Below are 12316 nucleotides of genomic sequence, written 5' to 3' on the forward strand. Positions count from 1 at the left end.
CATCCACATGGCAGTGTTATTTATGACGTCTGCCGCTTGCTGGTTGAGACGGGGGGTCTTCCTTGCTGGGGGCCCCAGACTGCTGCCCGCCTGACCCTTCTCCAGGTCATCATGTGCTTACCGCGTGACCCCTCCACAGGGGAAGCTTCTGTAGCAAGGTCCTCACCAGGTCATCAACTTCTCACTAAAATCTGGGGCCGACTGGGTTTGTGATTTCCCCTGAGACTCGCATGGAGGAACATTTCTTACTTCCTGTCACTGCAGGATAAACAGTGTTGGTCCTTTGTTAGAGCCATCTTTCCAGGGCCTGTGCTTAGAGCTCGCCCGGGTAGAGAGCTCTTCTGCCTCGGTTCAGCTTTCACCACCCTCAGTGTGACACCGGGATTGATCATCGCCGCATCTTCTGTGAACTGTAGTTGTCACAGCTCTCCTCTTGTGTCTTCTAAACCTCGCCGCTTCTTTTTCAAAAACAGCTTTACTGAGATCTAATTCTCAGGCATACAGTTTGCCCCTTAAAGTGTACCATTTAAGAGGTTAAAGCTGTCATATGACCCAGCGACTATCCTCTAGGTTTATACTCAGAAGAAGGTAAAACTTGTTCACACAAAACACTTTACACAGATGTTCCAATTCAGTGCTTTCTATGTATATTCACAAAACTGGGCAACTACCGCTGCAATTGATTTTAGAATATTTCATCACCTTACAGAGAAACCTCATATCCTTTAGCAGTCACCTCCTTCTTCCTCCTATCCCCAGCCCTAAGCAACCACTAACCTACTTTCTGTCTTGCCATTTGCCGGTTCTGGACTTTTCATGTAAATGTCACCATAAATACCTCACCTTCTGTGCCTGGTTTCTTTCACTTAGCATAATGTTTTCAGGGTTATCCGTGCTGGGTCCCGAATCAGTACTTCACTCCTTTTTGTGGCTGGCCAGTGTTCCGTCTTACGGATGTACCATGTTTTGCCTATTTACTCACTGGTTGGTGGACATTTGGATTGTCTCCACTTTTTGGCTATTACGAATAGTATTGCTGGGAATGTTTGTGTAAAGTGTTTTGTGTGAACATGTTTTTGGTTCTTTGGAGCTTAATACCTAGGAGTACAGTTGCTGGGTCATATAGAAACTTTAACTTTTTGAGGAACTCTTGCCAGACTTTTTCAAAGTGGTTGCACCAGTGTATTGTATGAGGGTTCCAATTTCTCCACATCCTCACCAACTCTTGTTATTATCTAACATTTTTTTTTAATACTGTATTTATTGGGCTCTGCAGAGTCTCAGTTGAAGCATGTGGGATCTTTAGCTGTGGCATGTGAACTCTTAGTTACAGCATGTGGGATCTAGTTCCCTGACTAAGGATTGAACTCTGAGCCGCCTGCATTGAGAGTGCAGAGTCTTAGTTACTAGACTACCAGGGAAGCCCCTTAGCTAACTAACTTTCTGGGTTAGGGTTAGGTTGAGGTGGCATCTCCATTGTTGTTTTGATTTTCATTTGCCTGATGGCTTACGATATTAGTCATCTTTTCATGTGCTTATTGGACATATTTATGTCTTCCTTGGGGAAATGTTTTTTTAAAAACCCCATTTTTAAAAATTGAGTTGTCTTTTTATTATTGAGTTGCAAGGGGTATTTATTAGATGCAAATCCATTTTCAAGTATATAGTGTAGAAGTATATTCTCATTTTGTGAGTTTTCACTTCCTTGATGCTATCCTTTGAAGCATAACCATTTTAAGCTTTGAAATCCAACTGAGATATTTTCCTTTGTTGCTAACTTGCTGGATTTGTTCCTTGCACAGGCCTCCATTCACCGATATGTCTTCAGCTCCTGGAGTAGTGCCGGGTGTGGTTTGTGGTCTGATTGAGTGCCAGGGACAGTGCAAGTGGATCAGGAGAACCAACTAGACTGGGCAGTTTCGTTTCAGTGGTTTAGGTGGTGTCCCATGGGATAGAAGGTTCGGCCAGGATAATTTTTTAAAAAATGACCATTGACTTTTGGGTAATACGGTTGTGATTTTGCCTATTAATTTTAGCTTTAAGGCTTCTGAAGATTAGAATATCAGTTTAGTAGAAGCAACTGCATCAACTCTTTCCTCCCTGGGTTTAGCTTTTTTATTTTCCTTAGAGGATTCATCTTCGTTGGTGTTTCTCAAACTGAAGTGTTCCTCAGAACTACGTAGAGAGTTTACCAGGGATCAGTGGATCCACCTCTAGAGTTTCTGAGTCACTGGGTCTCAGGGGAGGTCCAGGTATTTGCATTTTTAACAAGTTCCTGGGTGATGGGGGTGCTGGGTGGTGGGAATGCTGAACCACACCTTGGGCCCTGCTGATCTACATGATAAGCAGCTTTCTATTTTTTTCCTTCTGGAGGCAACCTCACTTACTAAAGTGGTATGTTTATATAAAAATCTTGAGAGGGGCTTCCCCGGTGGTCCAGTGGATAAGACTCCACCTCCCATTGCAGAGGGTGCAGGTTTGACCCCTGGTTGGGGAGATAAGATCCCACGTAACTCACAGCCCAAAATCCAAACTATAAAACAGAAACAATATTGTAACAAAAACAATACTGGAAAAATGGTCCACATCAAAAATCTGTGAACAAACAGCAACAACAAAAAGGAATCCTCAGATCAAGTTGCCTGTACTTGAGGATCATTTTTCTGATGCCAAGGATGGCGCGCCATCATTCTGGAGCCAAGGACGTGAATTTCACTTCATCTCGGCCCAAGCTGAGCTTAGGAGAACTGGAGTAATATTTTCGAGCCTCTGCTGTGTGGCAGCTCTGCTTTGCTATCTACATTACTCATGCTGCTGTGTTTGATCTAAATGCTCGTCCCCTCAACAATGTGGGCGAGTTGCCTGGGGTGCCCAGGTACTTAACTGGTGGTGGAACTGGGCCCACGGGCTGCACAGTGGTAGCTATCCCAGGGGGGAAGAGAAGAACCTTCCGGCTGGGCCCATAGACTTGACTGGCTCTGTTTTAAAGGTTTATTTATTTGCTTTTATGTTTGGTTGTGCTGGGTCTTTGCTGCTGCATACGGGCTTTCTCTAGTTGCGGAGAGCAGGGGCTTCTCTTGGAGAGCACAGGCTCTAGGCTCTAGGCATGCGGCCTTCAGTAACTGGGGCTCTCGGGCTATACAGTGTGGACTCAGAAGTTCTGGTGCACAGGCTTAGTTGCTCTGTGGCCTGTAGATCTTCCCGGACCCAGAATCAAACTCACGTCCCTGGCATTGACAGGCAAATTCTTAACCCCCAGACCACTAGGGAAGCCCTTATTGGCTCTGTTTTAAATGACTTTATTTTATTTATTATTAGTTTTTAAACATTTTTATTAACATGAACCAAGAGCCCTGGATTCCTGAAAGACTGGGCATCAGATGGACCAGCCGTGATGCCTTCATTCTAATTGGGTTTCCTGCCCTCCTGGCCAATGACAGGCAAGCCCGTTTGCTCTGAATAGTCTTGCTCAAAGCATTTCGGGAACCTTTAGTGGTGGACACCCTCAGGAAGATTTTGGCAGGAGGCCCGTGAAATAGGTCAGCGTTTCCAAAGCAGTGTCCTGATTTGGCTCAGAGTAAAAGATAGGATAGAGGCTTAGCTAAAGCTGTCATTCTGAAAGAGGATATTCAATTTATTGTGTTTGTTGAGGAGAGCTTGTTTTGACTCTGTGTAGCAGGAATGACAGCCGTGTGCACCGTATAAACACAGCTTGGGTCACATGTTGCTTCTGTGGGTTAAACCCTTAGTGCTCGGACAAGGACAATGGAAGGACATGTGTGTGTGCTTGAGGGAGTCCCCAGGCACATTGTCCCAGAGACCCGACACGCCCAGCCAGCTGCAGTCTTCTTTGATTTGTTGAAAAAGGAATCGGAAAAGATGGGAAGAAATCCCGGGCCAGCTGGCAGCTTCCATGGGAGTGTTTCGCCGTCACAGAGGACATAGCGTGGGCTGATGCCTTAAAGGTTAAGAATTGATAGGCCAGTGGATTTTTCTGATGAGTAATGTCTCTCACGTATTTCATATCACTGCAGAGTGCTATTATCTATATTAATTTGAAAGTGCTCTGTGAAATAGCTGGTAGGAAAGGTGATTTTTAAAAATATTTAATTGGAGGATAATTACAATATTGTGATGGGTTTTTTAATAATTAACTTTATTTTTAATTGAAAATAATTGCTTTACAGTTTCTACCGTACATCAACATGAATCAGCCGTAAGTATACATATAAACCGTCCCTCTTGTACCTACCTCCCACCTCCCTCCCCGTCTCACCCTAGGAAAGGTGATTTTTTTTTTTTTAAGTATTTACTTGGCAGTGTTGGGTCTTAGTTTAGACATGCAGGATCTTTAGTTGCGCTACAGCATGTGGGATCTCAGTTCCTTGACCAGGAATCAGACCCGGGTCCCCTGCACTGGAAGCAGATTCTTAACCATTGTACCACCGCGAAGTCCCAGAAGAGTGATTGTTATCTCGTTCAGTAGCCAGGGTGACTGTGCTTAGTGAACAGGAGTCGTCTGTGCAGGTCCCATAGCTGATCAGTTGCTGACATGCGACGCAAATGTTCATCTTTTCCATCTTTTCTCTGGTTCTGGTGTCTTTTACATCTTACTAGGTCAGGAAATGCCCTGAAGAGAAAAAGGGTGTGTGTTTTCCCGGGGCTGCGGGGGCAGGGAGGTGGATGGGGAAGTGAAGAAACAATAGGTCTAGAGAAGAAAGGTTTTCATTAAAATTCAGGCTGCCAGGCTCTGTGTGAGAAGGGGGTCAAGAACAGAAATCCCTGCCTAAGTGAGGCCAGTAACCCCAGGGGGAGTGGGGGGGTCCGAGTTCTAAGGAGGGCTGGGGGGCGGAGACTGGTTGGGACCACAGGCAAATATCTAAGAGCATAATGAGCCTTGTCAACAAGAGGCAGACAGCAATTGTGGTTAGGCATCAAGGTTGATGGCTTAGAATAAGAAACTGCTCTTTTTGGAGGGGGCGAAATATCCAGATGCCAAGGAAATCCTTACCACCTAGCCTAGATTAGCAAACAGGAGAAGCCCCTCTGAAGAGGAAGGCAGGTTTCCCTCCACCTTGGGTGTGTGAATAAAGAGAGAAGTGCTAAGCTTCAGGTTATGAGTTTAGTCGTTCTATGGGGACGACTCTGCGTTGCTGTTCAAGTCAGCTTAAGCTGATGTTTTGGGTCATGTGACTGAAAATTCAGGTAGGGCCGGTTTCAGGTGCAGCCTAAAACAGTAGATTAAGTAATATCAACAAGGCCCTGTTTTTTTGTGTGTGTGTGTGTTTTTTTTTTTTTTTTTCCTGTTTCTCTACTCTGCCTTCATTCACACTGGAGCCCCTTGGCAGGTCTAGGTTCTGCCCCTCACATTTGTAAAATGGCTGCAAGTGTTCCAGACCTTGCACCATTATTCCCTACTAATCAAGGAAAGACACAGTAGCTGGTGCACAAGAGTAAAGAAGCAACTGTTTCTCAGAAACCCAAGCAAACATTGGTTCCCATCGTTTTGTTTGTCCATTGACCTGAATAACTTAAAAAGACCATTCATGGAGGGGGTGGGGTGGGCATTTCCACCCAAACTACATAGTTGAAGTGGCGAAGCAGTAGCTTTTGAAATGAAATTTAGAGGCATTTTTGCCAGAAAGAAAGAGAATGGAGGCTAGGTGGTAAATTACAGGTCTTCCATACCAGCCAAAGAGAGTGGTGAGTGAAATGCCAGGTAGATTTTCTTGGGGAATTGATTGAGTGAGGTAGTAACTCTTGCACATGCATTAGTTAAGAGACTAGACTAAGCTGTAAAAAACACACTAATGTAATTTAAAGAACAAAGATTTATTTCCCTCTCACATAACAGCAGTCCAGCAGCTTTGCTTCACACCGTTATTCTTGGTCCCACTTGGGTTTTCAAATAGCACAAAAGTGGAGAAGGGAAAGTGTGGCGGAAGCAGCCCCTGTTTGAAGGACTCTGGATCTTAAGTGGTATGCACTGCTCCATCTCTCATTCCACTGATGGGAACTTGGTCCTTGACCTTGCATATCTGCAAGGCTGCTGGGAAATGCACAGGGACCAGCTTGCAGCTCTGCAGTTATGGAGAAAGGGGAAAAGAAATTTTATCGAGGAGTTGGCACCTCCATCACAACTCCCACACTAGATTTCCTAGGAGGCTTATCCATTCTGAATGATGTTCCTGTGGCAGATAGCACTTCCTCAGAGAAGAACCCACATCCAATTTCCTTCATTTGGGGAACCAGGAATGTTTAATCGAAACTGTGTCAGCTACAACATTGAACATTGAAGTTGCTCAGTTGTTTCCAACTCTTTGTGACCCCGTGGACTGTAGCCTACCAGGCTTCTCCTTCCATGGAATTTTCCAGGCAAGAGTACTGGAGTGGGTTGCCATTTCCTTCTCCAGGAGATCTTCCCAACCCAGGGATCAAACCCAGGTCTCCCGCATTGTAGGCAGACGCTTTACCATCTGAGCCACCAGGGAAGTCTTAGGTTCAAATGCATATGACAGAAACCCTAAGGTAGTGGTAACCTAAGCAAAGGAAACGCTTGCACTTTTTTTCTCTTATGTAAAGGACGTTCATCATAATTAATGACTCAGCATGGTGACAGGGACTCTGTTCCACTATCTCAGCACAGGTTTCCTCCTTAGTCCAAGATGGCTGCCCAAACTCCAGCCATCTCTTCAGCATTTTTCTGGCCAAAAGAGGAATTCAAGGACATCTCCCAGAAACCATAAGCACATTTGCGCCATTGGTCAGAGCTTTATCACACAAGGCACCTAGCTGCAAGGGAAGCTTGAAGTGTAGCTTTCTTTCCTGGCAGGTATGAGCCTTACCCCAAACTGGGGTTCTCTTGCTGAGGAAGAAGGGGAGAACGGACATTGGGCAACAAGGGGCAGTCTCTGCTAGAGATCATATGCCCCCATGTCCATAATCGGTGCCCTCACCTCTGCCTCTGTGTTTCTCTGCCCATGTTATTTATTTATTTTTTTTCTGGTGGGGGTGGGCTGGGCTTTGCCACGCTGCATATGGGATTTTCCCCACCAGAGATGGAACCCATGCCCTCGTCCCCTGCATTGGGAGCACAGAGTCTTAACCACTGACCACCAGGGAAGTCCTGCCCATGTGAAATTCGAAAACCCGTCTTTGTACTTCTCTGGAGGGTAACCATCAGAATAGCTGACATTTATTCAGGGCCTGTCAAGTGACAGACTCTGTTCTGTGTCATTTTGTTCTTCACAACGGTGCTCTCAGAAGTACTCACATAGAAATGCTTAGTGTGGGGCTGTTGACAGGCGTAGGCAGAGTTGAGGGAACCAGAAGGGCTCGGGAAGTGGCCAGAGATTAGCAGCGGGAGGAAGCCACAGCCCCCCCTGAAAGGGCAAGGGGACAGACCAGTGCCGTGCTTAGAGGTGTGAACGGGGTCTGCCACAGATCAGGTCAGGAAGTGGGGCTCTAGACGGGAGCCCAGGCCAGCACCCCTGCGAGCCAGGCAGCAGTGGCCCCAGGAACAGTTACACGCCCTGACCTGGTTCTCCTCCCACCTTGGAGCTCCTGGCAGCGCCGGCCTTGGGCTGAGGCCACCTGGAAGGCAGAGGGCAAGGGTGCCAGGGAAACAGCACCTAGAGCGCAGCCTCCTGGGAACAGAGAAGGGCAGAAATCGGCGGGGGGTTGGGGAACACTAGAGAACCACCAAGCAGGATGGTTACAACCCCATTTTAAGGAAAGCAGAACCGGGCTGGGGAAGACGGGAGGGCACTGCCGGCTTGGGTTGCAGAGCGGGGAAGGTGGCACACCCGTGCACTGACCTGACTGTTCCTGTGCGCAGTGGCAGCAGCTGATGCCCGGGCAGCACATGTGTGGCTTGGACAGGTGTGTTTCAGGCCGGAAGTAAGCATGTCACCCTTGCCCTGGCAGGTTGCTGTTGCGAACCTTGGCGAGGCCGTGCAGGACGCAGACCTGCTGGTGTTTGTCATCCCCCACCAGTTCATCCACCGGATCTGCGACGAGATCACGGGGAGGGTGCCGAAGGATGCCCTGGGCATCACCCTCATCAAGGTGAGGCGGCCCCTCGCCACGCCGGGCTCCTGGAAACTTCCGTACCTCTTTCATCTGCTGGGGAAAAGGAGCTGAGGGGAGGGGATGGCTGCTTTGGGTTTGTTTTTTAAGGATGCCTGGAAGGGAATCAAAACCACACGTACCCTCCTGAGCCTCGCTTTACTCAGGTTTACGAAGGGCTGCTTCCTATCTGGAGGGGTTCACAGTGCTGGGCTCCTGCAAGAAAAGAACTTCCTGTCTATCACACGGGGCTCCGCCCTTGCCCAGGAAATCTCACGTGGTTTACATTGGCTGCGAAGTTGATCATCTTTAATTTCCCACTCCTGGATTTATTCCCTGGAGAGGACATTTTTAACCAGAAGTCCACAAACCATCCCCAGAGGCCCACATACAGAATTCAGGAGGTTCATGGACCTAAATATGGGGATGGAGTTGCATTTTTATTTATTTTAACCTCTAACTGAAATGAGCATCTCCTTGACTTGTGAATGTAGGCCACAAGCCAGAGTTTCAGTGACAGTATGTTAGCAGGACCTTGACCCTGTGGTGGATACAAATTATAGGTATTTTCATGTTACCTTACAATGGCTTCAGATATCTCAAGATACCATTTATTCCCAACTACTTGGGAATTATAGTAATTCGACCTGCTATGGCACCTTTTTATAATTGGAATAAGAAAATACATATATTACTTTGTCACAAATGTAGGGTTTTTTTTTTTAATATTTGATAACTGTATTTCAAAATAATTGCCTTGCTGAGTAATCTTGTATTTCGCTTTATGCATATGGAGTCTGCGAATGAATCCATAAACTTCACCAGACTGCCAGGGGCAGGTCCGTGTTGTAACAAAGGTTAAGAACCTTCTTGAGAGACTCTGTTTGTAGGTGGATGTTTAGGAAAGCAAGCACACTTCAAATGTCAGTCACTGATAGGATGGAAAAATGAATGATGGGAAGCTATGCAGGAGTGAACTAGAACGTTCATGCGGCCACATGGGTGAATCTCCCAAATAATGATATAGCACCAAGCGGCACATCACAGATGAGAGGCGCCGTTTCATTTACAGGCTTTCAAAAACAGGCATAGTGCTATAACACACTGTATAGGGATAGTTTCATGTGACAAAATGAACAAGAAAAACAGGGGAACAGGGCATAAATGGCGCTGAGGATAGGGGTTCACCCTGGCGGGGACCAGGAAGCACTAGTAGGGAGAAGGGTGAACTTGGGAATGGACCCAGAGGACTTCAGTGGTGTCCGTCATGTTCTTTTTCTCAGCCTGGATGGTGACGTTGTTCATTTTCACTTTATGTGTTACTCTTTAAATGGTACATGCACGCTGTGTCTGTTTAGAAACGAGATTTTTCAGTTGCCTACGCCACTGGAGGTCTGAATCTAGATGACTTATAAAGCAGCAGTCTCCAGCCTCTTGTCCTTGGGGGTTTCTTTTCGTCTAACCCACTGACGTCCTTGCAGGGCATAGACGAGGGTCCTGAGGGGCTGAAGCTCATTTCTGACATCATCCGAGAGAAGATGGGCATTGACATCAGCGTGCTGATGGGAGCTAACATTGCCAACGAGGTGGCCGCCGGCAAGTTCTGCGAGACCACCATCGGTGAGGGCCGCTGGGGAAAGGGACATTACATTGTGTGTCTTAACAGGCACATATTCCATTTCTGGAATTGTCCGCAGTGAACTCTTCCCTGCTCCCTTAACATTCCTGGGGTGGGCATTCAGTGGGGTGGAAATTTTATCTTAGGAGGCTTTTCTGTGGGCATGAAGCGTTTCTGCAAACTCTGGAGTGAACGTAAAGCCAAGGAGACCATGTGGCTCACCACAGTCCAGTAGTGCATCATCGAGGTTGTTCACAAAAACGCAAGGGTGCCTGCTTGTACCAAGAGGCAGATGGTTATGTCCATGCTGGAGCTCCCTAGGCCTTAGAAACCCAGCTTTTCTCTTTTTCTTTCTCTTTAAACAACCGTAATTTATTTCTTACAGTTCTGAAGGCTAGAAAGTCCAAGATCAGGGTTGAGCCAACACTTTTCTATGGTGAGGGCTCTCTTCCTGGCTTGTAGACAGCTGCCTCCTTGCATGAAGGTTGTGGGGGTCAGGGAAAGCAAGTCATGTCCAACTTTGTGACTCCCTGGACTGCAGCACACCAGACTCCTCTATCCTCCAATATTTCCCAGAGTTTGCTCAGGTTCATGTCCATTGAGTCAGTGATGCTATCTAACCATGTCATCCTATGCTCCCCCTTTCTCCTTTCACCTTCAGTCTTTCCCAGCATCAGGAGTTTTTCCAGTGAATCGGTTCTTTGCATCAGGTAGCCAGCGTTTTGGAGCTTCAGCATCAGTCCTTCCAATGAATATTCAGGGTTGATTTCCTTTACAATTGACTGGTCTGGTGCAGTCCAAGGGAAACGTAGCTTTTCTTTACTCATAAATGCCAGTGTCTGGAGCCTCATTGGATGCCTCGGAGATCTAGAAATTGATGGGAGTGACCCCCGCTTTCCAAAGGAATAAGCCAAGGCTCAGAGAGTAAGCTCCCTGCCCCAAGATCACGCAGCTAATATAGAACCCAGACAAGAACTTGGGTCTCCTGGTTCCTGAAACAGAAAGCCCTTTCTATTCTTACACATCAGTGTTGTGAACATGTCTGTTTCTTTTAAAAAGGGCTTCAGAATTCCTAAGTGCCCACATACCATGTTATAGGGGTCATAGAATGCTTTGCAGGGTGTATTTAAGTTTATCTACCACTCCAGGACTTAACTTCCACTCTTATCAAATACGCTGGTGATGGGAGTCATTTCTCCTTGGCAGCTTCATGAAAGGAAACTCTGGGAGAGATCAGGCTCTCTTGAGTAAGATGGGATGGATGGGAAAATGTTTTTATGCCTGCATGTAAGTTAGGACATTTTTAATTTTTTTAATTTTTCTCTTTTATTTGTAATTGTACAGACATTACCTGATTACCATGGGCCACAGAGATAATCAAAAGAAATCCGTTTCTTAAAACTTAGTTATTTTAGGGGCTTCCCAGGCGGCACTAGTAAAGAACCTACCTGCTAATGCAGGAGGTGTAAGAGACATGGGTTCAGTCCTTGGGTTGGGAAGATCCCCTGGAGGAGGGCATGGCAACCCACTCCAGAATTCTTGCCTGGAGAATTCCATGGACAGGGCAGCCTGGCCGGCTCTAGTCCATAGGGTCACAAAGAATCGGACACGACTGAGGCAACTTAGCACAGCACATTGATTTTTAATTTTTATTAGAGTATAATTGATTTACAGTGTTGTGTTCATTTCTACTGTTCAGCAGAGTAAATCACTTATTTATATCCACTCTTCTGTAGATTCTTTTCCCATACAGGTCATTACAGAGTACAGAGTAGTGTTCCTTATGCTATATAATAGGTTCTTGTCAGTTACCTATTATATATGTAACAGTGTGTCTAGGCCCTACTCAATCACCTAATGTATCCCCTCCCCATACACCATTGCTTTGTTTTCTATGTCTGTGACTCTGCTTCTGTTTTGTAAATAAGTTTGTTTGTATTCTTTTTTTAGATTCCACATATAAGTGATATCATATGATATTTGTCTTTCGCTGATTTAGAAAAACCATTCCAAGTTTCATTTAATTTTCGTTATTTTTTTCTACTTGTGCTGAACTATGGTTGCAGTTGCTTCATTTACTTCAGTCAGCATATATCTTTATAGCTGCATAGCATTTCATTGACAGTCCCATATATCTGGGCACTTAGGGGTGTGTGTGTGTGTGTGTGTGTGTGTGTGTGTGTGTGTGTGTGTGTAATAATAATTTTGGAGAGCAGAGGTGTCACAAATGGTAAAAGAAAGGAAACAAAATGACCCATAATAGCATTACCCAGGTTGATCTTTATAAAAGCAATAAGCACAGCTAAGAAAATTCAGGGGCTTCCCAGGTGGTGCTAGTGGTGAATTACCTGCCTTCCAACGCAGGAGACTCAGGAGACCTGGATTCCAGCCCTGGGTCAGGCACATCCCCTGGAGGAGGGCACGGCAACCCTCTCCAGTATTCTTAGCCTGGAGAATCCCATGGACAGAGGTGCTTGGTGGGTTACAGTCTACAGGGTCACGAAAGAGTTGGACACTACTGAAGCAGCTAAGCACTAAAGAAAATTCAAACAATACAAGAAGGTATGGAATTGGAATTAAGACCTACTCCCTCTTCTCAAAGGAAATCACTGTCGGTAGTTCCTAAGTATC

The 12316-nt window shown here is 46.1% G+C and overlaps 1 protein-coding gene across 1 annotated transcript in view; it reads left to right on the forward strand.

Moving 5' to 3' along the window:
• Positions 1-12316, forward strand: part of GPD1L (glycerol-3-phosphate dehydrogenase 1 like) — a 57996-nt gene that overhangs the window by 21360 nt on the left and 24320 nt on the right. The window contains exons 3-4 of the mRNA XM_004018202.6: positions 7927-8067; positions 9549-9687. Of these exons, the coding sequence (XP_004018251.3) occupies positions 7927-8067; positions 9549-9687 (280 nt within the window). The remainder of the gene's footprint in view (positions 1-7926; positions 8068-9548; positions 9688-12316) is intronic.

Source organism: Ovis aries, chromosome 19 (assembly GCF_016772045.2).
Source record: "Ovis aries strain OAR_USU_Benz2616 breed Rambouillet chromosome 19, ARS-UI_Ramb_v3.0, whole genome shotgun sequence".
NCBI classification, from domain to species: domain Eukaryota; kingdom Metazoa; phylum Chordata; class Mammalia; order Artiodactyla; family Bovidae; genus Ovis; species Ovis aries.